Genomic DNA, 23,806 nt, shown 5'->3' on the forward strand with positions numbered 1-23,806 from the left:
ATGTTACATGTCACACGCTTTGTCTTGATCATGTTTCCTTTACCATGTTGCAGTGTTTTTATGAATGTGTGTGTGTGTGCGCGTGTGTGTGTGTGTGTAAAGTATAATCCCAAATCCTGGTGACCATTCCTTGAACTTCTTCCCGGCTTAAACCAAAGCCAAGGGCAAGGTCGACATCCTGTGAAAATACACACAGCCCCCTTTTTCCCTCTCTCTTTCTTTCTGAACAAGACTGACCTTTGACCTCAGAATCCTTTGGCTCTTGTGTTCTGGTGGGCAACAACCGGCTCCTCCAGTCCGCATGTTGAAGTGTCCTTGGGCACAGTACTGAACTCTTGGGTATCAGTCAGGGAAAGAAAACAGCACATCAATATTTCATTTTTTTTTTTTCTTGCATTCCCAGGATTTCCACCTCTGCTTCCCTTAGCTTCCAGGAAGTTTCCCTGTGAGAATCTACCTAAAAATGGCAAGGATTGATAAAATTCTTCTTGATCTGACGTGAAACAGGAAAAACCGTTTTTAGCTCTGACATTAATGATCATAATGCCCGTGACAGTCAGACATAAGATACGTGTGATGGCAGTTCTGTAATAGATTAATTGACGTACATAAATCCGTCTTTGTCTCTCTGTGTGGTGATCTTCCTGCATGTGTGTGGTGTACACACAAACTGTATGTGGAAACAAAGATTTCATCAGAGTTACATAAGAGCTGTCAGAATGAGAAATCCTCTGATATGATATCAGGGAACATTATGTTTTTCAGAGACAACAGGCACCAGACTGCCTATTTATTCAGGCGTGGACGGCAATTAATCATCATATTGTCACTTATTGTTAATAGACAGGCTTTAATGCATTCCACCACATTATAAAGTCAACATTCAGCAATATGTCAGTATTCACACAAATCTATCATCTAAAGGCAGAAACACAGAGCTGCCTACAGATGCTTCAGATTCAGTTACTTTTCTACCCCAGCAGTTATTTATAATTATAATTCACCCTGTGGGTTTTAACACTCAGCTGTTTTTACATGTTGAATGATGCAACAGACATGAAAATATCTATTAAAAATAAAATTATTGCACTCTTTAGGCATGCAGAAGTGTCTCTTGTCACTGCTTAGATCCAGATTTCCCTCCACCACCAATCCCCACTCTGTTCTGTGGTTTCTTTCTATTTATACGCCTGTAGTCCCGTAATTGACTCATTATCGTGGAGCACTGAGGGAACACTGCATCCTTTGATGAATGAGCATCCGTTGTCTGAACCGGTCAAAGATCAGGGTGAGGAGAGGAGAGGATGTGCAGAGAGGAGAGGGTGCACGCTGTTTGCTGAATGTTTTCTTCCGTAACAGACAGACAGGATGTGTTCTCAGCAATCACACAGGAGAGTTTAAACACTGAAGTTGGTAATAAAACTTTTAATAAGCCAGTCCAGTTAAATACTGATAGAAGCTCAGTCATACCTGCTAGTTTCTACCCATTCCACATTTTGTGAGATAAAAGAATCATGTGCCGAGGCATTATACAGTACCGTGCGCAAGTCTTGAGCCACCCCTCATTTCTTTATATTTTGCTGCCAGTAACAAAGTGCTTAAAGATACAGGTTAAAATTGGTTCTTTGCTAAGTTGTCTGTGATATGCGGACACAACACTGGTTCATCCACTGAGTTTGATGCCTTTTTTATGCTTGGATGATTCACAGGTCAGTGTCAACTGGCTTGACAAACAAACAAAAGCCCTGGACTGAAAATGAGTGAAAAAGCAGGCGTTGTGTCCAACGACAAAGCCTGGAGAACTGTTACGCAAGACTGCTTTAAAAATGACAGGAAAGTCTGGCTGCTTGAAAGCAAAATATAAAGAAATGAGAGGTGGCTCAAGACTTTTGGACAGGGCCATATAAACAAAGTCCAGTGAGTAGTTGTGTGAAAATGTAACAACATGAGAAAGAGCAACAAAAAAAAAAAAAGACTCCTCTCCTTTACACATATCCCCACTGCCACCTAATGGTTAGTATTACATTCTTCTTTTTAAGATAGAAGTTTGTAAATATGTATTTTATTTTATTTATTTTAAAAAGAATTCACATTTTGAGTGGATTATCTTGAATTAAGCAAAATCATTTTTACATTTGCAGCTCAGCCTGTTAACAACTGGAGTCCTGACTCATTTTTAAATGTGTTTTATGACACGTACGCTATCAGATATTACATTTTGGTGCCTCCTTGTTGCGTGCTGAGTGTTTTTGACTGTATGAGGTTTAAGGCACTAGGACACGTGTTCAGCATGCCTGTTTTCTATGCACTGATGTGAATGATGTGAATCTCAGCCCAGCTGAGCCCCATAGATAACTCAGACTAACGTGTTAAACGGCGCTTTCCACTGTCATCATCATTAAAAACCAAACAAATAAACAAATAAACAAAAAAAATGACATCTGTTAAAATGCTAAGCTCGCATGTGGTGACGCACCACCTTATTAATGTTGTGATTTCCTGTGTGTTTGTCTATGTATTTGTCATTTTCTCAGCAGACAACCACTGTGTGTCTGCTTTTACATTTGGTATCTATTTCATACCCGGGGTGTAATCAGTCATTCCCCTCCTTTTGTTTTTACATAACTATTCAGGCATTATTGTCTACGACGCTTCCAAAAAACAAACTCTTTTCTTTATTTATCCCCCACAGAGTGGATTCCTCTCACAAGACTGTCACCTCACGCTTCGGTTTTTAAAATAAAGCGATCTAGAGCACCGCCAAAATATAATGGCTTTTTCCTTTGTTCATGCTCTCCACCCAGTTTCATGAAATATGGCAGTTTTCGTGTAATCTTGCTAAAATTGCAGCGCGACATACACAAAATGTGACTTTTACAAATTTAACAGAATAAAGTAAACAGAAAAGTCAGAATAAGATACAATTTTTTTTTTTAATTTGTCATACAGTCCTTAAAAGATGCTGAATGGGGCATTTAATAAAAACATGTTATAATACATGTGAATAATGCGCTCTCTTAGTTAAAGCAGAGGGTCACATCAGATGCTTTGATTAGACTTTGATTGATAAACTTTGATTAGATCAGTTAAATCTGAAGTTCGAACACGGCGGCTTCTCCTGTTAACAAATCATTAAAAAAAAAAATGATGAAGGAAAGATCTGAGGTTAAGCTGGGATAACCTGTGGTGTTTGTTTTCTGACCTGTCGTGCTGGCAAGTCCCACCTCTTCCAGCCAACCTACAGGCGGGCTTTCCATTTCAAATTTTCCATCAAATCTCACTTGTCTCAAATGTCATTCACGCCGTGTCATGTTTCGAGTTCGTTTTCTACTCTCTGCATTGCTCCTTCCTGAGGCACAAAAGCCTTTTTTTTTTTTCTTTTTTCCACAGCATCATCAGAAATTAGGAACCAGAGTTTGAGTTGTGACAGACTGTAAAAATAACTTCTGGGATGCTTTGGTTGTATTTCAGCTGCAGCAACATGAGATCATCTAAAGCTGCTTCATATTTGTGCCGCATGTTTTTACTGGACACAAGCACACAAGATCCAGTTGGGGCCTTTCTAACTTTGATTATGTCGGCAGAATTGTCTCGGTGTTGGTTACTATTGTTCAAACTGATGTGTTACTCTACTGGTTTTCACACTTGCACATGTGTGCATTTTTTTTTATTAAAATGAGCCCCTGCCTTTGTTTCAAACCACAGGTTTCAGTTTGAGTTCTTGTGGGGAGCAATTCTGCTAAAGTCAGCCTCATGGGCTTTTTTTCTTTCTTCCTTTTTTAAATGTAGGCTTCCCTACCCGACACATAAAAATTAAACAAAATGCATTTAGATTTGAGATCCTCTCAATATTTCATCTTTGTACATAGATATTAAAATTATAACTGTAAGTGGCACGGTGTCTGAATGTAGGCTACTGCACAATTACGACACCAATCAGATTTTGATTGAGCTAACAGCTCACATATGAGTAAAGCCAGCGTGTGATCACTGAATGTGTAAATCAAAAATGTAAAAATTAATGAAACAACCAGGCAGGTATGTGTTTGATCTGATATTAAAATGTAAATTTATTTCACTCGTGAACCCACCATGATTTTGCTTTCTGTGACATAATTGCTGTTTCCGTTTGATATTGACCTACTTTGTGGTTTCAGTGGCTATTTCTTAAGTGAATCTAAACACAACTGTGTCTCCAGCCCAGTGAAGCGCAGGTGGACGTGCCTGTGGTTTACAGGATAGTAAAATACAGATCAGGAACTACAAAATTTCCTGTGTTCTGAAGAACCTTCAACAAATGTGAAGAGCTTCTAAGAATATGTTGCGCGTACAAAAGACTGAGAACAGTTTAGAATCACAAACTCATTCTTGTGTATTTCTTTCAATCCCACAACGCTAATCTGCACCCTAAAAATGTTTAGATTAGGCGTCTAGATTTCAAAGGATTTGGATGGAAATGACTGTTGTGAGAACAGCTACAAAACCAAAGGTCGAAAGGCTGCATTTCAGTTGTGTTTCTATTTTTTTATGCTCGTCAGAAGCAGGTCTCTTTTCTTATTGAGACAATGAGTCTCCATTGGACTATAAATAAAGATTAAGAGTAAGGCCTGCCCTGAGTTTCAGTAAGTTTGGAAGAATTAAAGTACCACTGTTGAAAAGTAAATGCAAATTTATCTTATCTTATCTTATCTTATCTTATCTTATCTTATCTTATCTTATCTTATCTTATCTTATCTTATCTTATCTTTACCCTTAAAAAGACACAAGTGGTAGTAACAGGGAAAGAAGCTTAAAGCTGCAATGCATCTGCAAATTGCACAATTATGCACATGCCTAAGCACACATACGTACACACACACACACACACACATGCACGCACGCACACACTGCAGCATTAAGTGACTCAGGTAGAGATGTGATGTTTTCTATTTCAGAGAATCGGGTTTCAGCCACAGCATCATTCGCCCTTCTCCCTTGATTCTTCTTTCCACTGTTGACCACAGAACCACAGTTTGTTTGCATGCTGGGGCGTTGCAGCTTATGTCTCTTGTAATGGAACTTGTTCTGCTACCTTGGACATGTTCTGCACATGCACGTGCACGCGCAGACGCACACATGCATGATGAAAGTGCTTAATAAAATTGAGGGGTTGTGAGAAAGGAGACAGATCACCGGTTGCGCAGGCAAGCGAGCAGGCCAGAGAGACAAAGAGAAGCAGACAAGACGACGAAGAAGAAGATGATGATGATGATGATGAAGAACCCGGTCATTCTGATGGCCTGCATCTTTCTTTTGTCATCGCTCGTTATATCTGACAGTAAGCTGATGCATACTGCTTATTTTATCATAAGGACAAATTGTCCCTCTATTTGATTCATTTCTATAATCATTTGGTAATTTTTTCAGTAAAGTTAAATTGTATCTGATGAAAGGTCAACAAAGAAGTTCAATTTAAAAAGAAGTTTAGCGGATATATGAACAAAAGCTGAAATGAAAAGTCATTATTTATCACAATATTGTCAAATCAAACTGCAAAATGTTAACAGGACATTACTGCAGTGTTCAAGGTCTTGAATTAATTTTCATAGCACTTATATTTATGTGATGTTTTCAGACACCTTTGGTCCAGATAAATGCTGCTTTCAGTTCATCAAGGAACGTCTGCCAAAGACCAAAGTGTTGAGCTTTGAATACACAGACAAGCGGTGTGCGATGGAAGGAGTGCTGTAAGTGTTTCCAGAAGAAAATTTACTGGTTTATTATGCTTAAAGTTATGAAGACCATTTTTACTTTTCAGTATCATTAATTTTTGTCTCTGTTTTAGCCTTAGGATGCTGAAGGGTAAACAAATCTGTGCCGATCCAACCATGCAGTGGGTTAAGAGGATCATGAAAGTGGTCGGGACTAGGAATGATACCAGCTCTGTGCTCGAAGGATCTGTACAGTGAACACTATAACTGAGTGACCTTCTGAGCCAAGTTTTCTATTTTCATACCTTATCTGTGCTTCTGCAGAATTATACAGAATAATATTTGTAGTAGCTTAAAGATTAAATCCAAATGACCAACTTAAATTACTTATTTTTTTTTAAAAAATGTATTGTCTTTTCTTTGTCTGCATATAAGCTATTTTGTAGCAAAACATGTACTGAAAATGATTTCAGTTAAAATAAAAAAAAAAAACAGCAGCATTCATATTCAGCTTGATGTTTGCTTTTATCCTGTAATCCAAACTTCAGTTGAAAAGAATTCAAATCTGCATTGTTGCGCTCACTGCGTTCATACACACTGCGTAGCTTTCAATAACAGCAAAGCATCAAAGCTGATGTGGCTGATGAAGCCACAGGAAATATAATAAAGCACCGCAAAGAATAAAATAACAGGCACAGATTTAAAAACTTAGGCCAACTTTAAGTCAGTTATTTCAGAATTTATTATTATTATTATTATTATTATTATTGCAATTTTTCTTTTAATCCTGTGTAAATGAGATGTCTTTCCTACTTTAGCCACCCTTTAGAAGTAGTTTGGTCTGTGATGTATCTCTGTGGCCAGCAGATGTCGCTCTACTCTCGCTTTCACGTTCTCTGGGGAGACTAAAAACATTTCATATCTCTCTCCAATGCCAATTTTCTACTCCTCTAAATGGACTGTGGCAAAATGAGGAATTGTTTAATCTCATCTCTAATTGCACTCTTGACAACAGCAGAACAGCAGCCCAATAAACCAATAAGGTGTTATGAGTATTTCCACCACAGAGAAATGTGCACCAAGTCAAATCTGACAGGTAGAACCTTCTGGATACCATTCAACATGATGACAAACTGAAGCAACGTGGTCTTACTTTGTTGCTAGATGTCTGTAATATTTCAAAATAAGCTGACCTGAAAATCTCCCTTTGCCCCAGAATGACGCCTCAGATGACATCAACGCAGTGACATCATCAGCCAGATTTTCTTTAAATAGTTTCAGACCCAGATTTTTATTTTCATGCCCTCATGTTACTTCACATGAGTGCACACAGCCTTCGGAGCGTGCAACCTGATTGCTCTACAAAAGCTCACAATATGTGCCTTATTGGCGCCACAGGTGACCCGTCAGAAGAGATGGTGTGATTAGATTCTGGAGGACCTTGCTGCATAATTTTACATATTAATGAGGAAAAAAACAGGAGGGATGCGGGCTGGCTTGAATGCCCCTTTGCTTCTGCGATGATGGTTTTCAAACACCAAACAGATGAATCGGCTGCATAAGTACTCAGCATATTATGGGATAAATGGCTGAACGGCTTTGTTAATTAGTGCTATATTAAACTATGCCTCACACGGCTTTTGTCATGTTAATAAAATACTCATTTAAGGGGCCAAGAAGGGAGTTATGTCCTATCAAATCTGCATGAAGCAGGTCTGGCAGCTTGACCTACCTGTAGAAAGTAGGACAAGAAGCAGACAGCCTGAAGTTTTACACCAGTGGTGGATTTTACACAAGTGGATGTGCCAATAGATTTATGCAAAAAATTTCCATTACATTTACAAGTTCAGAAATAAATCAGACAGAGTTAAAGTGCCAGAGTGTCATTGGGAAACTGTAAAGTTATTGCATAGAAAAATTATTATTAATCTGTGTGGCACTGCTGCCTTGTTTAAACAGCCTCTTTAACTCTTCACCTGCTCATTAAAGCCAAACACAAATCTATAAACTCCAATTCCAAATCAGTTGGGGGGCTAATCTCATAGATACATATTTTACTCACACATAACCACTTGTTACAACTAACATATGCAGAATAGCATCCCTGAAAACACTAAGGTGCCGTTTACACGAGACCGTTTTCATTTTGAAACGGTGTCGTTTTGATGCGTTTCGCCCTTCTGTTTACACGACAACAGAGTGAAAACGATGTGTTTCAGAAACGGGGTCCAGAGTGGAGCGTTTCAGAAACGCACCGGCTTGCGTTTTCGTGTAAACACTTGAAACCGGGGTGATTTGAAAACGCTCGACTCGCACATGCGCACTATGGTTGCGACGGCCAGTTTTTCGCGCACGCGCAAACTGATAAACAGTACTCGCGGATTCACGAGTGCTTCTTATGCTTTTCCTGTGTTTTTACCGTTTTGTAATTCAGCGTTGTGTGCAGCAGCGATCCAACCTCATCATCGGTCCACACAAAACCTCTCACATTGGCCGTTTTGTAAGTAATGAACAATTTGCCGCACTACCTACTGTGTCACTCCACGCATGCGCGTCTTGCGTAAACAAACTGCAAAGAGAAAACCAACGCCAACTTGTGGCCTGGCATGGGAACTACATCGTTTTCATCGTTTCACATGTCCTCGTGTAAACGCGGATCGTTTCTGAAACGCCATCGTGTAAACGAAAGGCTGAAACGCATCAAAACGACACCGTTTCCAGTGAAAACGGCTTCGTGTAAACGGCACCTAAAATAAATTATTTAAAGTCTAGAGTAAATCTTGGAAAACATACACTATATGCAAACAATGGACATAACCTTTCATTGCGTGACGCCATTCTGAAGTGTCTTAAACCTGCCCTATTACTAATGGTCAGCAGGAGGCGTCTCTTCTTGTTGCAAAAAGATGTTGGATCGCATACAGTCAATGTCTGTGGTAAAAGGACTCTACTTGTTACCTCAGTAAATACTTTCCTGATGTGTTTAATGGTCAAAGTTGCTAGTTTCAACTTTTGCTGAACACAACTCGATGTTCATTTTGTAAATTATGGCTCCATTTAGATTCAAATAAAACAGTGAAGCAGCTTATGCTTTTACTGCAGGTCTGCCTAATGACAAGGTGCTGCCTCATGAGTGCCCAGTGTCCCTGGGATTGTTAGTCACATATCTCCCTCACTTTCAGAACTGTAGCCGACAAACCAATCAGTGATCAGTGATTGGTCACATTTCCACTTTTCATATACAATCAGTGAGTTTCTTTCTTTCTTTCTTTCTTTCTTTCTTTCTTCTTTCTTTCTTTCTTTCTTTCTTCTTTCTTTCTTTCTTTCTTTCTTTCTTTCTTTCTTTCTGCCTGCAAGACTTCATCAGAATGTTGCCCGACCTTCTTTGAAAAAATAATGTCGTCTAACTTGTACTGAGTTATGAGAGTCATAACATGGTAACCTTGTTCTGACAAAGCTCAGGTGAGCCTGAGCACAATGTGTCTGTCTTTACTGCATGTTCCCGCTCCTTTATCCAAGCAATAAAAGAATGTTTGTTCATTAAAAGCTGAGTGAAAACACAATCCACTGTGATACACTTGAATGGGAAATTCATGCGGTGTTAGGGGCGACTAAGAGGCGTAAACAGAAGGAAAACAAAGAGACATAAAAGCCAGCGAGTCAGCCAAAGGCTGGAGATGAAAGGTGGGAGAAAGGAGTGTGTGAATGGTACCGTCACCGTGGTGATCCAGTCTGAGGTGAGCAACACAATGGGATGCCATCGGCAGCAAATGCACGCACGCACACACGCACACACACACGTAGAGCACACATGAAGACAGAGGCGTGTATAAATAACTGGTGTGTGATGTCAGCTTTTCCTGACAGATGGGATCAACATAAATTAAGCCCTGAGAGAAAGTGTGCGTGTGTGTGTGTGTGTGTGTGTGTGTGTTTGTGTGTGTGTGCGTGTGTGCGCGTGTGTGTGCGCGTGTGTGTGCGCGTGTTTATGTGTGCAAGAAGGATTTGTTCATGACAAAGGTGTGACAGTATGTGCCAAGACTATGCACCCCACACACATACACACCCACCAGGGTGTGCTGGAGATACAGAAGAGAAAAAAGAACAGTGATCACAAACGCAGAAACAACTGACATCCTCCAGATCACATTTACACACACATTTACGCATATACGCACATTGTTAAGTATTGCTTGCAGACACCCTCAATTAGAAGGTTATTAGCATGCTCAGTGGGGAAATTAGACTGTAAATCACCCACCTAAGGTTGGTCATTCATCACTACCCAAACAGCTACATTTCTTTCTGAGCCCCTGGTGTAACTTTCAAGAGGTCAGAAGAGAATGGCCTAACTGCTTTGAGCCGATAGGAAGACAACGTTATCTCAGCTAACCTCTCAAGTGGCCAAGCTATGCAGAAGAGCATCTCTGAATGCACAACACAATGAGCCATAAAGGGCAACAGCAGCAGAAGACAATGCCAGATGAAACTCCTGTCATCCAAGAACAGGAAACCGAGGGTACAGTTTACAAAAACTAGCCAGTAGAAGGTTGGAAAAATGTTGCCTGGTCTGATGAGTCTCGCTTGCTTTCTGCTGCGACAATCGGATGCAAAGTCAAAATTTGGTGTAAACAACATAAAACCATGGATCCAGTTCAGCCTGCTGGTGATGGTGTGATGGTGTAGGGGGATATTTTCTTGGCACACTTTGGGCTCCTTAGTACCAACTGAACATCATTTAAGCACCACAACCTGCCTGAGTATTGTTGCTGACCATGTTCATTCCTTTATGACACAGTGTGCCCATCTTCTGATGGATGCTTCCAGCAGGATAACACATCGTGTCACAAAGCTCAAATGATCTCAAACTGGTTTCTTGAAAATGAGAAAGAGGTCACTGCACTCAAATGGCCTCCACAGTCACCAGATCTCAATCCAATAGAGCCCCTTTGGGATGTGGTGGAACGGGAGATTCACATCATGGATGTGCAGCCAACAAACCTGCAGCAATTGTGTTCATCAATATTGGAGTGGAAATGCTAATATAACATTGTATTTGGCATCCAAACAGTAGCTTAAATGTACAGTTTTACAGTAAGAAGCTGTTGTTTTAGATCACAGCAGGCACACTGTAAAATAACAGTGAAATCTAGCTGCCAACTCTTCACTGTAATTTATGAAGAATTTTTTTTTTTTTACAGTGTATTACCTTTCCTGTCACGTTGTCATGGAAATAAGCATACACTGCATGTCTTTGGCTCAACGATCCAATGATGACTGAGTTCAACAGTCCAGATTTCTCAGAGTCCTGCACTGTCAGACACATAATAATGCTGCTTTGCATAACTGAAAAAAAAAAAGAGTAAAACCATCTCAGCAGCTACAGAACTGCATGTGTTTCAGAGATGAGAGGAAATTAAAAGCGGGGACTGAACTGAAATTAGTGTTTGAGATGGGAACGAGAGGAGGGGGATGGAGAGGGACCACAAAGTAGAGATCAATATCTTTTGTATAATTACTTTCAGCTTCCTGGGTTGCTAGGAAACCAAACAGAAATTGAGAGAGAGAGCGAGCGAGAGAGAGAGAGAGAGAGAGCGAGAGTGAGAGAGAGCGAGCGAGAGAGAGAGAGAGAGAGAGAGAGCGAGAGAGAGAGAGAGAGTGAGAGAGAGAGAGTCTAGCACAGAGACTGAGATTAATTTCAGGGTTTCAGAGATTTGCAACTGTGTTTAAATAAAGCTCGTGCTGGCAGATTGGAGAAGTGGTGAAGAAGATGAGGGAGTGAAGTTTCAAAGTGAGATATGGGGAATTAAATGAAAGTCAGAGGAAGAGTGAGGGGGGAGCGGGCGGGTGAAGGGGCAGAAAAATGTCTGATCTTTACTTGAGTGGATGCAAGAATAATAGCTGAAATATTGACACTGAACATCTCCTCGCCTGATCTCGCTCTCCACCATTTTCTGTCACCTTGACCAACCTGCCCTTGAAGTTTCTTTTATCCCCCATCCGCTCTGTCTTGCCTTCCCATGATCCGCCTTTCTTTCTTGGTGAGTTCATGTCTTTTGTAAACCTGCTGTAAACCTAGTGGTGTATTCACAGGAAGGAACAACAGATGGCTTTGAAAATGAGTGTTGCAATATCACATGATCATCATTTGCATTAGTTGTAATAAATTATATTACAGAATGGGGACAAAATGTGTCTTCTCTCAACCATGCTCCCTTAAATCTCTCATGGAGATTTATAAATAAATTAATACAAACAAAAAGCATTAGGCTATAACATATTGGATTTGCATTGAGCTGTAGGAAAATCATGCTTCTTTATGGTCATCATGTTTACTAATTGAAATGACAATTAGTCATTTTGTGCATTACCGTTATTGATTGGTTTCATTCAGAGGCAGCAAATAATAGCACTGTTCCTTTAAAAATGGAGGGAAGCAGAGGGAGGGTAAACATGGAGAGGGAGAGAGAGACGTAGTAGAAAAACGGGGGTCGGTGTGTGCGCTGTCTGCTCTCTGTCTTGGAGAGGTGTGTAGGCTTAGCAGGATTTTACTGAAAGAAAGAAAGAAAGAAAGAAAAGAAAGAAAGAAAAAGAAAAGAAAGAGAAAGACAAAAGAAAAGAAGAAAGAAAGAAAAGAAAGAAAGAAAGAAAGAAAGAAAGAACAGAAAGAAGAAAAGAAAGAAAGAAAGAAAGAAAGAAAGAAATAAAGAAAGAAAGAAGAAGAAAGAGAAAGAAGAAAGAAAGAAAGAAAGAAGAAAAGAAAGAAAGAAGAAAGAAAGAAGAAAGAAAGAAAGAAAGAAAAAAGAAAGAAAGAAAGAAAGAAAAAAGAAAGAAAGAAAGACTGCAGCACATCTTTCCGAGGATTTTACTGAAGATATTGAAACTATTTTAAGGAGGAGTTATTGATTCAGGCTTCCTTAAGGACATACTGGACATGGAAACAAATAGAAGATATGCCTGACCTCTGATGATGGACAGTGTGCTTTTTAAGGACTCACAGTAACAGGATTTTGAAACTTCTGCTTTGTTTGAGACATTTTTTTTCCCCTAATGGGACTTTACCTGATGTGAGGTGACTTTTCCAGAGGAATTTCTGCTTCTCTCATAGATGTTCTTGAAGATAAATCCTCTCTTGAGACGTGGACATGTTTGAACATTTTTAATCTGACTATAAAAATATATTTCATCTCAAATAAAATTAAATATGCACTGCTATTCTATAGACAGTTTTACCATTTTGGCCACAAATTCATGTTGGTAGCTCATTGATGCTCCTGTTTATGTGCCTGTGAATGTGTCATAGGTTGTGAGTGGTGAGCCAGCTGAAGATATAAACTGCTGAATATTTAGCTAGTTCTTTGTGAACACAGCACACATTATAATTTTTTTTTTTTTGCCTTCATCTTAATCCTAATCCAGAGGAGGAAAAAAAAATCAAGTTTTTTCACCTGCTCATCTGCAGCTATTTTAAACCTAAAGAAAAAGAGAAATGGCACAGAAAGACGGAGGAACAGAGCAGGGGCGTGTCAAAACAGAGGACAATCTAGGGGCTAAAGCCATGGCTGGGGGTCCTACAGCTGGTGGAGGAGTGGTGGTCGAGGTCAGGGAGAAGAAAGGCCCCCTGAGAGCTGCAATTCCCACAATGCCTTTTCCTTTGGCAGTCATCTGTCTTTTTCTGAACACCTTCATACCTGGACTTGGTAAGTTAGAGATCACACTTTCTCCTTCTCTCCATCTCTAATTCCCTCTGATTTCATTGTTTTTTCTAACCACCAGGTAGGTTTCTGTTTCTGTGTAGAAGTTAGAGGAGTTTAGAAAAAAAAGAATCAAGAAAACAGTGTGGGAAAGCGCACACATGGTTTAATAGCAAAGCCAGAAACTGGGTGGTCCTGTAACTGGAAGACTTGCTGATTTGCAGGAATGGAGCTGCGGTGCAAAGTCATCCCTGCAAGACAAAGTATGCAAACATGAAGGCAAAAAAAAAGAGAAAAGAATAAATACCATATAAATTAAATCAGAAAACTCATAAGAGTGAAAAAGATCCACTAAAAATAGCTGCACAACACTTTATAGACTCTGAGGCTGCCTGCCTGTGTTTTCCCGAGTACTTGTATAAATGTGTGAGAAAAGGGTAAGAATGAGACCCCATTCACACACCTCATCATCACAGAGGGCAGACTCAACCACATGTTTTCATACAAACCTTAGCAGAAGTGGCTCTTTACTATGCTGCTGTGATAAACCAGGAATCAGAAGATACACAAACCCACAACTAATCACCATATTTGTTGAGGTTCTCATTAGATCACAACAAGGAAGCAAAACAAGTGAATGCATGCACAAACAACCAGGATCAGCACACACATTACTCATACTTTTACCATTTTATTTAGAAATATACATATCTTTTTCAAACCTGCTTACTTTTAACATGTAACACAGAACGGACGGCATAGGTAGCCATTTATATTTTTTCCAGTAGAAACACTCATTGATAGCAGATTTTAAAGAGATGAATATTGCTCATTTGCATGTAACCAAATTCTTGCCTTGGATACATTTCAAAAGCATTTCACATACAGGTCGATCAGCAGCAGAAAATGATGAATTTAAATGGCGACAGAGCAGCAGAGTTGAGTCTGACTCACTTTAAAGTGTGCACAATTCACCCACACATTCTCAGGTGTTCTCTGAAGATCAATCCGGTGGTCTCGCTGTGTATGTTTCTGAGCAGACAGGCAGCCAGTTGCAGCTCATTAGTTAATGTAAGGGTGTTTCTGCCTTCTGTTCTGCCGTTTCCGTCTAATTCCTCCACTTAGTCAAATTATGTAACATCTGGTCGCTGTTGACACACAGATACGCTCATCGTCACTTTGTACATAACAAAGCCCACCATGGCAGTCTGATAGAGGCACACGCTCTCACACAGAACAGATATAATGAGCAGCTTACTTTATCTGCTGTCAACAAATTAACACTGCCACACAATGCTTTGAAGCATACAGATTAAGTGGCATGCATCCACACCCTGACATTTGCACACAGTCATTCGTTACTTAGTTCAGTGGTTTGGTTCAAATGCAGCAGAGTGTAGAATGATACCGTGGAGTTGATTACAGGGGAAAGTAAAATATGTAGCAAACAACAAAGTGAAAGCCATTAAGAGGTCAAAGGTATGGAGAAATGCAGAAAACACCAGTTTTATATAAAATCCCTGAGCTCGGATGCTCAAGTGTTTCCAGTATGAATATGAACTCAGTGCTTTTGCCCCTCCGTTTCCCCCTCTGATCTACTGGCCATATCTCTCCTGAGATTTATACTCCTCCCCCCTCTCACTGTGTTTATTTGTTATACTACTATCTAAAAATAGCCTTCGAATCCTAACTATTTTCTCATATTCATTCCTTTTTCCCCCTCCCTTTGACTCACATTCAGGAGTCTGCTTGCTGCCACGTTTCTTCAAGTGTTGATTTGTTGACTCCTTCAAACTGCCACAAAAATTACAACAGGGTCTGCAAACCCCCCGACCTGTTATCCCTTTTCTTGACAGGAACACAATATTTTAGCCCTAATATGTATGGAAAGCAGCAGGCAACACTTCATCGAAGAGAGTGTGTGCGTGTGTGTGTGTGTGTGTGTGTGTGTGTGTGTGTGTGTGTGTGTGTGTGTTTGTGTTTACAGTGTGTGAGTCGGTTTGCCTGAATGCGTTGACATTTCATTGAATAGCGGTGGCTAGTTGCCATGACAACCCTGACTAAATGAACACAATGCATGCATGAGTGTGTGTGTGTGTGTGTGTGTGTGTGTGTGTGTGTGTGTGTGTGTGTGTGTGTGTGTGTGTGTGTGCGTGTGCGTGCGCGCGTGTGTGTGTGTGTAGTTTGGCTCTAAGTGCCTGAGACTGAAAAGAGTGTCTCAATCTATTCAACCTGAAGACAAAATAAAATTTTGAAATGTGGAAATTGAATCTGGACATGAGCCAAAGCTGAGCTCCGTCTCCTGCAGACATTCATGCAAAGGTAACAGCACCTGGCACACTGGTAACTGTTATTGTGACGTCTTCTCTGGCACTAGTAAAACTTTACTACAGAAACCTAAAGATCTACTCCAGGTTGGTTCAAATGTACATGAAAATATTCTACTTTGTCCGTGTGTTTAAAGCAATGAGGGGAAGAACCTGACCTTGGTTGACTCCTTCCAAATGTGACAAAATGTGTATAATAGTGCTTCTTAAGCTGAATAATTAGCATGTCACTTATTTTTTATTAAATCTGTGTGGCACCTGGGTGTAGATAGAGGTAGAGAAATAGATGCCCCCCCATTTAATTTTTACTCTATAAAAAGGACACATTTGCTTGGGACAAATACTATTGCTCTTTTTGTTACTGTCAAATCATCTAAATGTGTGTTTTGGGTTGATATGTAGTTCCGCCAGCAGGGGGTGCTTGGTGCCTAACGCATTAGCAGCTGACGGCCAGAAGAAGAAGGCTAGTCAGTTGTAATGGCAGACTTTACAGCGAGTGCGCTCCGAGAGTAAACCTTTCTCTGTATTTCCACAGTGTCTGGAAAAAAATAAATATGTTGCACGGGATCTGACTAGGCCCATCATTTCCGTCTGTGCTACATATTTTGGCGAGCCAGCCAGGAGGTGGCGCTAGTGAGTCACAACACCACCAGCCGCCCCTCCTTCCCAAGAGACGAACCTCCCTCAATCAGTCAAAGATGGAAAAGGTGCAACCTCTGCGAGACCAAGTGAGTGCAGCTTTGTGGCAGCTGGAGAGAGAGCCTCTCGTGGACGTCTGCAGGCGATTGAAATGTTCCGGCTTAGACAGCGGAGGCCTTCCCAGCCAAACCAAGAGGACACTCATCAAGATGGCAGAAGGCGTGTTTGATGAGATTGAGGAAGCTCAAGAAGTGGATGAAGTGGAACAGTTCTACACAGACATAGCCACATACATCCAGAGTTTAAGTGGAAATGAGTGTCAGTCATCTGAGAAACCCCTATCAGAGGAGTCTGTGCCAAAGAAAGACCCTGAGAATGTCAGGTTGTGCGCCACTCCACTGAAGACTACAGATTCTCCACCCAAAACCCAGCCAGAGCCAACACGAACTCTGCAAGAGGTAACCTTGAGGAGGGAGTTTAAAATCTGTGGGCAGATTGGAGAGCAGGGACAGAGGGATAAATTATCCTATCTCAGCTTAGTCCGCCAAATTGAAATGGGGGTTGAGAGAGGACACTCAGAGGCTGAAGTAGTTGAAGCAGTAATCAGGGCTATTACCCCAGGAATGCCTCTAAGAGATATGCTGGAGATAAAGCGTGGGCTGACCCTCAGTAAAATGCTCACTATATTAAAGGGTCACTACAAGGTAGACAGTCCCACAGAACTTTACCATCAGCTCCTCAACATCTCCCAAGAGCCCAGAGAAACTGCCCTAAATTTTGTATTTCGTGCCATTGAGCTAAAAGATAAACTGTTATGGAAGGTAGCAAACGAAGAGACTGATGAACTGTACAGCAGAGCCACCATCCAGCGCAAGTTTCTACGTTCTATTGAAACCGGGTTGCTCAGTGATTCAATAAAGTATCAGTTACTTCCTCTTCTTCACAACATAAGCATAACAGATGAAGAACTGATAGAGAGAGTCAACGAAGCTTCAAAGTTGGAAGGTGAAAGACTTGAGAAACGTAAAAGGTCAACTGCAGCCAAGATTCCCAAGGTGCAAGAGCTCCAAACAGAATGCCAGGTCACTCCGACGTCCACTCAGAGCTCCACCGTGTCCAAAGATTCTCTTACTGCAGTGGCTGTGAAGACAGTTAAAGGGAAAGAGACTAAGTCGGACAGCCCGAACACACAGCAGATTATAGAAGAGCTGCGCAAAGAAATGAAACAGATGTTTGCGGCTGCTCTGGAAACCAGTTCACGCCCTATGCAACCAAAACAGCGAGAGAGAGGCTGTAGAAAGTGCAGAGAAGAAGGAAAAGGAGAAAACTGTTCGCACTGTTTCAAATGTGGGCGAGAGGGCCACTACTCTCGTGGATGCCGAACACCAAGACAGCCGTCGGGAAACGGAGAGGGACTGCTGAGATGGGACCATCAGTAGTCCAAAACCACGTGTCCCAAAACAAACAGTCGAGACCAGCACCAGCCCCGAAGGAGACACCTAGTGCCTCATCAGCAGTAACTGAAGTTCACTACCTTCCCCCCCGACGTCAGTCACGTTTGGTGAGTCTGGTAGGAAGAAGATGCATGGTGAACTGTTTCATGGACAATCATTCAGTCAAAGCATTGTGGGATACAGGTGCACAGTCCAGCATAGTGAATGACACCTGGCGGCGAAACAATCTTCCCCACACAGTTATTCGGCCCATTTCAGAACTGTTAGAGGATGAGACGCTGACAGTTTTTGCCGCTAATGACACGCCCATCCCCTACATTGGCTGGATAGAAGTCAATTTCAGACTAGATAATGACTCTTCCCAAGTAAATAATCTACAAGTCCCGATATTAGTATCAAGTGACCCAGCTGTAGCCAGTGACCCCATCATTGGCTATAATGTTATAGAGGCTATTGTCAACAAGAAAGATGGAAGTACAAAAGATGGAAGGAAACAGCTTGCACACAAAGTGAGTAAAGCCTTTGAAATAACTGTGAAAACGGCACACAACATGGTCAAGCTGGTACAGAACAGCAGCAAAGATTCAGAGACTGGTGTGGTATGTACAGGAGTCAAGAGAGTGCCCTTACCAGCTAACCAAGTCACAGTAGTCTACCTGCGGGCACATGTTAGTCCACAAGCCAGAGGTCAACACATGCTCTTCTCACCAGATATGCCAGACCCACCACCCGAGGGCATAATTTATCATGAGGTACTTCTACAAATCCCAGAGAGAAAAGTGCCATATGTGCCCATCCCAGTGACTAACACAACAAGCCACACCACCTACTTGGAGAGCCGTAAGGTGATTGGACACCTCGAGCCAGTTAAGACAGTCTATGCAGCAACCGTGGAGACAAAGGTAAATGAACTGACACAAGAACCCAAAAGCAGTGCAGCGCTCAAGTCACCTGAGCCAGAGAACGTGTATGGAAACAGGCCAGAGTCATGGGACCCACCTGTTGATCTCCAGCACCTAAGTCCAGGTCAGCAGGCAGCGGTAAGAGAGGTGCTGAGAGAGGAATGTGAGGCTTTTGCATTTGATAGCGATGATGTGGGCCAGATACCATCTCTGAGGATGCACATCACCCTCCATGATCCAAGCCCAGTGCAAAAGACCTACATGTCTGTCCCAAAGCCCCTGCACAAAGAGGTGAAGGAGTATTTGCAAGACCTGCTTAACAAAGGCTGGATCACACCATCACGATCCCCCTACTCATCACCTGTGGTGTGTGTCCGGAAAAAGGATGGTAGTCTCCGCCTCTGCTGTGACTTCAGAGAGCTCAATCGCAAGTCAGTTCCAGACCGCCACCCGATACCCAGGATTCAGGACATGTTGGATGCGCTGGGTGGGAGCTCATGGTTCTCAGTTTTGGACCAAGGAAAGGCGTACCACCAGGGTTTCCTGGATGAGGAAAGCCGCCCGTTGACAGCCTTCATCACACCCTGGGGGCTTTATGAATGGGTGCGCATCCCTTTTGGGCTGAGCTCCGCACCTGCAGAGTTCCAGAGGAGCATGGAACATTGTTTGGCTGGCCTCAGAGACACTATCTGCCTCCCATACCTGGACGACAATCTTGTGCACAGCGATAGTTTCGAGAACCACCTAGAGCACATCCGCCTTGTCCTCCAGCGGTACAAGGAGCATGGTGTTAAGTTGACCCCGAAGAAGTGTGAACTGTTTAAGTCAAGTGTAAAGTTTCTGGGTCGGTTGGTAACAGGAGAAGGCTATACCATGGACCCAGCGGAGTTGGCTCCAGTAAGGGCTCTAAAGGAGAAGACACCTGCCACTGTTGGAGAAGTACGTCAGATGCTTGGTTTTCTGTCTTATTATAGACCCTTCATCCCCAACTTCTCTCGTGTGGCCCAGCCACTGTACAGCCTGCTTAGTCCGCCAGCCCCTGAAACCAACTCTACAGCCTCACCAGCAGATAAGCACAAAGGAGGAGAGAAGAAAAATAGAGGCCACTTACCTTCACGCACACCTGTCCAGTGGACCAGCTCCCACCAGGAAATACTGAGTCAGCTTGTAGACGCTCTTACACGGCCTCCTGTCCTCGGATACCCTGATTTCACCCAGCCCTTCGTGTTACACTGTGATGCTTCACAAGTTGGTTTGGGTGCTGTGTTATACCAGCGACAGGAAGGAAAAATGAGAGTGATAGGCTATGGCTCCCGCACCCTAAGTCCAGCAGAGAAAAAGTACCACCTGCACTCTGGCAAATTGGAGTTTTTGGCGCTGAAGTGGGCCATTTGTGAACGTTTCCGGGATTACTTGTATCATGCCCCATCCTTTGTGGTATACACAGACAACAACCCGCTGACGTATGTGCTCACTACTGCAAAACTCAATGCCACAGGCCACAGATGGGTTGCAGAGTTGGCTGATTATAACTTCACCATACGTTATCGTCCAGGCAAGACCAACACCGATGCAGATGGGCTGTCGCGGATGCCGCTGGACATAGACGACTACATGAGTCACTGCACAGTGGAGGTCAGTCAAGAAGTATTAAGTGCATCCATAGAAGTGGTGGCAATAGAAAAGAACGACCCCTGCCAAGGCATTGGAGTCGTCCAGGCCAGTGCTCTTGAGCTGGTAAAAGACCAGAACAGCAATCAGCCTTTTACCCCAGAACAGATCCGCAGAGCACAACAGGAAGATGAAGTCCTGGCAAGAGTCCTCTGGTACAAGTCCCAGAACCAAAGACCGAGGAGAATTGAGGTGAAAGCAGAACCACCTGCTGTAGCTACACTACTTAAGCAGTGGTTAAAGCTTCAGGTAGACCGAGATGGCATTCTGCGCCGGTATACTTCTCGTCGAGAGCAGTTGCTGATCCCCAAATCTTATCGTCCATTGGTCTTTAAGGAACTGCACCAAGAGATGGGCCACTTAGGAGTGGAAAGGACATTAGACCTCATTCGAGAAAGGTTCTACTGGCCTCAGATGAGTAAAGACGTGGAACACTTTGTCACCAAAGAATGCGAATGCCTCAAGAAGAAGAAGCCGAGTAAGCAGACCCGTGCACCTCTGACACCGATCCATACTACCTACCCATTCCAGCTTGTGTCTATAGACTTCCTGCACCTGGAAAAGTGCAAGAACGGATATGAGTACATATTGGTCATCATGGATCACTTCACGAGGTTTGCCCAGGCTTATGCTACAAAGAACAAGGCAGCTAAAACAGTCGCTGACAAGCTCTTCAACGACTTTGCGCTCAAGTTTGGTTTCCCAACCAAATTGCATCACGACTTGGGCAAAGAGTTTGACAACAAGCTGATGGCAAGGTTAAAGGAACTGTCTGGCATCCAGGGCTCACACACGACACCCTACCATCCACAGGGTAACGGTCAAGTGGAAAGATTCAACCGAACCCTATTGTCCATGCTACGTACCCTGGAGGACAAGGAAAAAGATGATTGGAAAGAGTCGCTAGCGAAAGTTGTACATGCGTACAATTGTACAAAGAGCGAGGCAACAGGCTACGCACCCTATCACCTGATCTTCGGACGTTCACCACGCTTGCCCATTGATCTGCTGTTTAGTCTAAAGAAGGATGAAAGTCATCTTGATTATGATGACTATGTGGACTGCTGGAAGAAGAGAATGCAGGAGGCATATGCAATTGCTGCCAGGACTGCTAATAAAGAGGCAGCTCGAGGAAAGGCCTATTATGACAAGAAAGTTCAAGGGAGAGATCTTCAACCCGGTGATAGAGTGCTCCTCCGGAACCTCACTCCTAGGGGTGGCCCAGGGAAGATCCAGTCCTACTGGGAGAACCACGTCTACAAAGTGAAGGAGAGGAAAGCTGATGACAATCCTGTCTACCAGATCAGTCCTGAAAACGGTAAAGGAAGAGATAAGGTAGTGCACAGGAACCTCCTGCTCCTGTGTGACTTCCTTCCCCTTGAAACAACGCCAGCGAAGACTGTTCATCTGCAGAGAGACTCTCAGACTGTTACAAGGAGAAGGTCACCACCAGCACATGGACCACAGCAGCAGCCAGAGGACAGCGACACTTCAGATGACGACTACAGTGGTACCTATCAGGGGTACCTCAGACCCGCTCCAGGGAGAACACAGAGGCACACTTCACTAAACCCCTTGGTGGAACCCTTCCAGCCTCAACGAAGTCATCAGGAAACAGCAGAGTTGCCACCGCAGAGTGACAAGGATGTATCCCTGCAGGTCGGAGTCCCTCAACAAAGTCGTCAGGAAGCAGAGGAGTTGCCACTGCAGAGTGACAAGGATGCATCCATGCAGATCGGAGTCCCTGAACCTGACCTTGACAGGTTGGGGAGTGGTGAGTCAGAGACAGATGTTCCAGCTGGAGTTGGAGGTGAGACAGAGACTGTAAGACAGCGGCCTCACCGGTCAAGACAACAGCCAACGATGCTGAGTTATGACACGTTAGGTCAGCCGACTTTGGTTCAAAGACACTGTAAGATAATTAAGACTCAGGCTATTGAGACAAGGGCCTTTTGGAGACCCTGGGCTGTTGGACTGTGTTAAAGACACTATTGACTTTGTGATTTGAACTGAAATGTCAGGAGACATTTAATTTTGTGGGGGAGAGTGTGGCACCTGGGTGTAGATAGAGGTAGAGAAATAGATGCCCCCCCATTTAATTTTTACTCTATAAAAAGGACACATTTGCTTGGGACAAATACTATTGCTCTTTTTGTTACTGTCAAATCATCTAAATGTGTGTTTTGGGTTGATATGTAGTTCCGCCAGCAGGGGGTGCTTGGTGCCTAACGCATTAGCAGCTGACGGCCAGAAGAAGAAGGCTAGTCAGTTGTAATGGCAGACTTTACAGCGAGTGCGCTCCGAGAGTAAACCTTTCTCTGTATTTCCACAGTGTCTGGAAAAAAATAAATATGTTGCACGGGATCTGACTAGGCCCATCATTTCCGTCTGTGCTACATCTGCACAAATAAATCAAGAGTGAAAACTTTGCACAGAGCTGTGTCCTCAACAAACACTTACTGCCTGACTGTGAAGACAGTTTCTGGTGTCAAAGTCACACCACTTCACGTACAATACGTAGGTCAGATATCACATTTTTCACCATAAACCATAAATCTTATATATATGATTAACTAGTAGGCTCAGATTTTTTTCATTGTCAGAAAACAGATATGTTTCCTCAGCCTCTGATGTCCACAACTACAGCTCTATGCCAAGTTACAGGATTTAAACAGCCTACATACACACACACAAGCCTACATGTTTTAACTTTACATTAATCCTTCCTCTGCCTGCTGATATGTTGCTAGAACTTTATCTTATCAGAACAGTAACACAGACTGAGTTAAAAACTACTGCAGAGCACCACACAAGCTGTTAACAGCTACAGTGTAAACTGATTCGAGAGCTGCCGAAAACAATTACACATACTTATTGTGGAGAAAACTGCGGCTCACTGGTTGCATTACGATATTTGCCATAAGAGGAGAGGAAAGTGTGAAGCCTTGAAACACTTGAGTGAATATACAACTTAGCCCTCTGCACGGGAGGGCCGTGCGTGTGTGTGTATGTGTGTGTGTCGGTGTATGAAGGCGTGTGATACTAGAGACACTGCAGTGTGTCATTACTTAGTTCTGTTGATATATTGTGTCTGAATTTTTATGTGTTTACTTGCACTAGAAGTTCCTCTCTTACCCCACTCAGTCTTACTTGCCTACAGCAGTGGACAAAAACATTTTGCATGATTAATGTTCATAATGCACGCATGTTCATTAAAATATGCTCATTTAAAACATAATCTTGTAGTATATAGTTTCTTTGTCAGAGTGGCAATGTAGATGCTCCTGTGTTACTTTACTAACACTAGCCAGCAGGACTTTTTCAAATTCTTTATCCCATGTTTAGAAGTGACTCAAGCAATAATCTGTTGTGGATACAAATTTTGGTGACTTCTAAGTTACGTACAGGTGGTGTATGTTGAGTGTGACA

At 42.5% G+C, this 23,806-nt stretch overlaps 2 protein-coding genes across 3 annotated transcripts in view; both read left to right on the forward strand.

Annotated features, from left to right (window-relative positions):
• Positions 1–5,183: 5,183 nt before the first annotated feature.
• Positions 5,184–6,086, forward strand: LOC115774909 (C-C motif chemokine 13-like). Its single transcript, XM_030722376.1, has 3 exons — positions 5,184–5,317; positions 5,615–5,726; positions 5,825–6,086. Exons 1-3 carry the CDS (start codon positions 5,239–5,241, stop codon positions 5,946–5,948), a joined length of 315 nt encoding a protein of 104 aa, XP_030578236.1. The 5' UTR covers positions 5,184–5,238; the 3' UTR covers positions 5,949–6,086.
• Positions 6,087–12,497: 6,411 nt separating this feature from the next.
• The window catches only part of stum (stum, mechanosensory transduction mediator homolog), a 53,892-nt gene continuing 42,583 nt past the window's right edge, over positions 12,498–23,806 (forward strand). For both annotated transcript variants that reach the window (XM_030721907.1, XM_030721906.1), the window contains exon 1: positions 12,498–13,390. In XM_030721907.1, the coding sequence (XP_030577767.1) occupies positions 13,180–13,390 (211 nt within the window). In that variant the 5' untranslated portion in view covers positions 12,498–13,179. The remainder of the gene's footprint in view (positions 13,391–23,806) is intronic.

This window comes from Archocentrus centrarchus, chromosome 24, assembly GCF_007364275.1.
Source record: "Archocentrus centrarchus isolate MPI-CPG fArcCen1 chromosome 24, fArcCen1, whole genome shotgun sequence".
NCBI classification, from domain to species: Eukaryota; Metazoa; Chordata; class Actinopteri; order Cichliformes; family Cichlidae; genus Archocentrus; species Archocentrus centrarchus.

Excerpts from the sequence above, each read along its gene's own strand:
- LOC115774909 (XM_030722376.1), top strand. The coding sequence starts at position 5,239 with ATGATGATGATGATGATGAAGAACCCGGTCATTCTGATGGCCTGCATC. Across the intron at positions 5,318-5,614 it reads ATCGCTCGTTATATCTGACA|ACACCTTTGGTCCAGATAAA; the intron begins GTAAGCTGATGC and ends TGATGTTTTCAG. Across the intron at positions 5,727-5,824 it reads TGTGCGATGGAAGGAGTGCT|CCTTAGGATGCTGAAGGGTA; the intron begins GTAAGTGTTTCC and ends TCTCTGTTTTAG.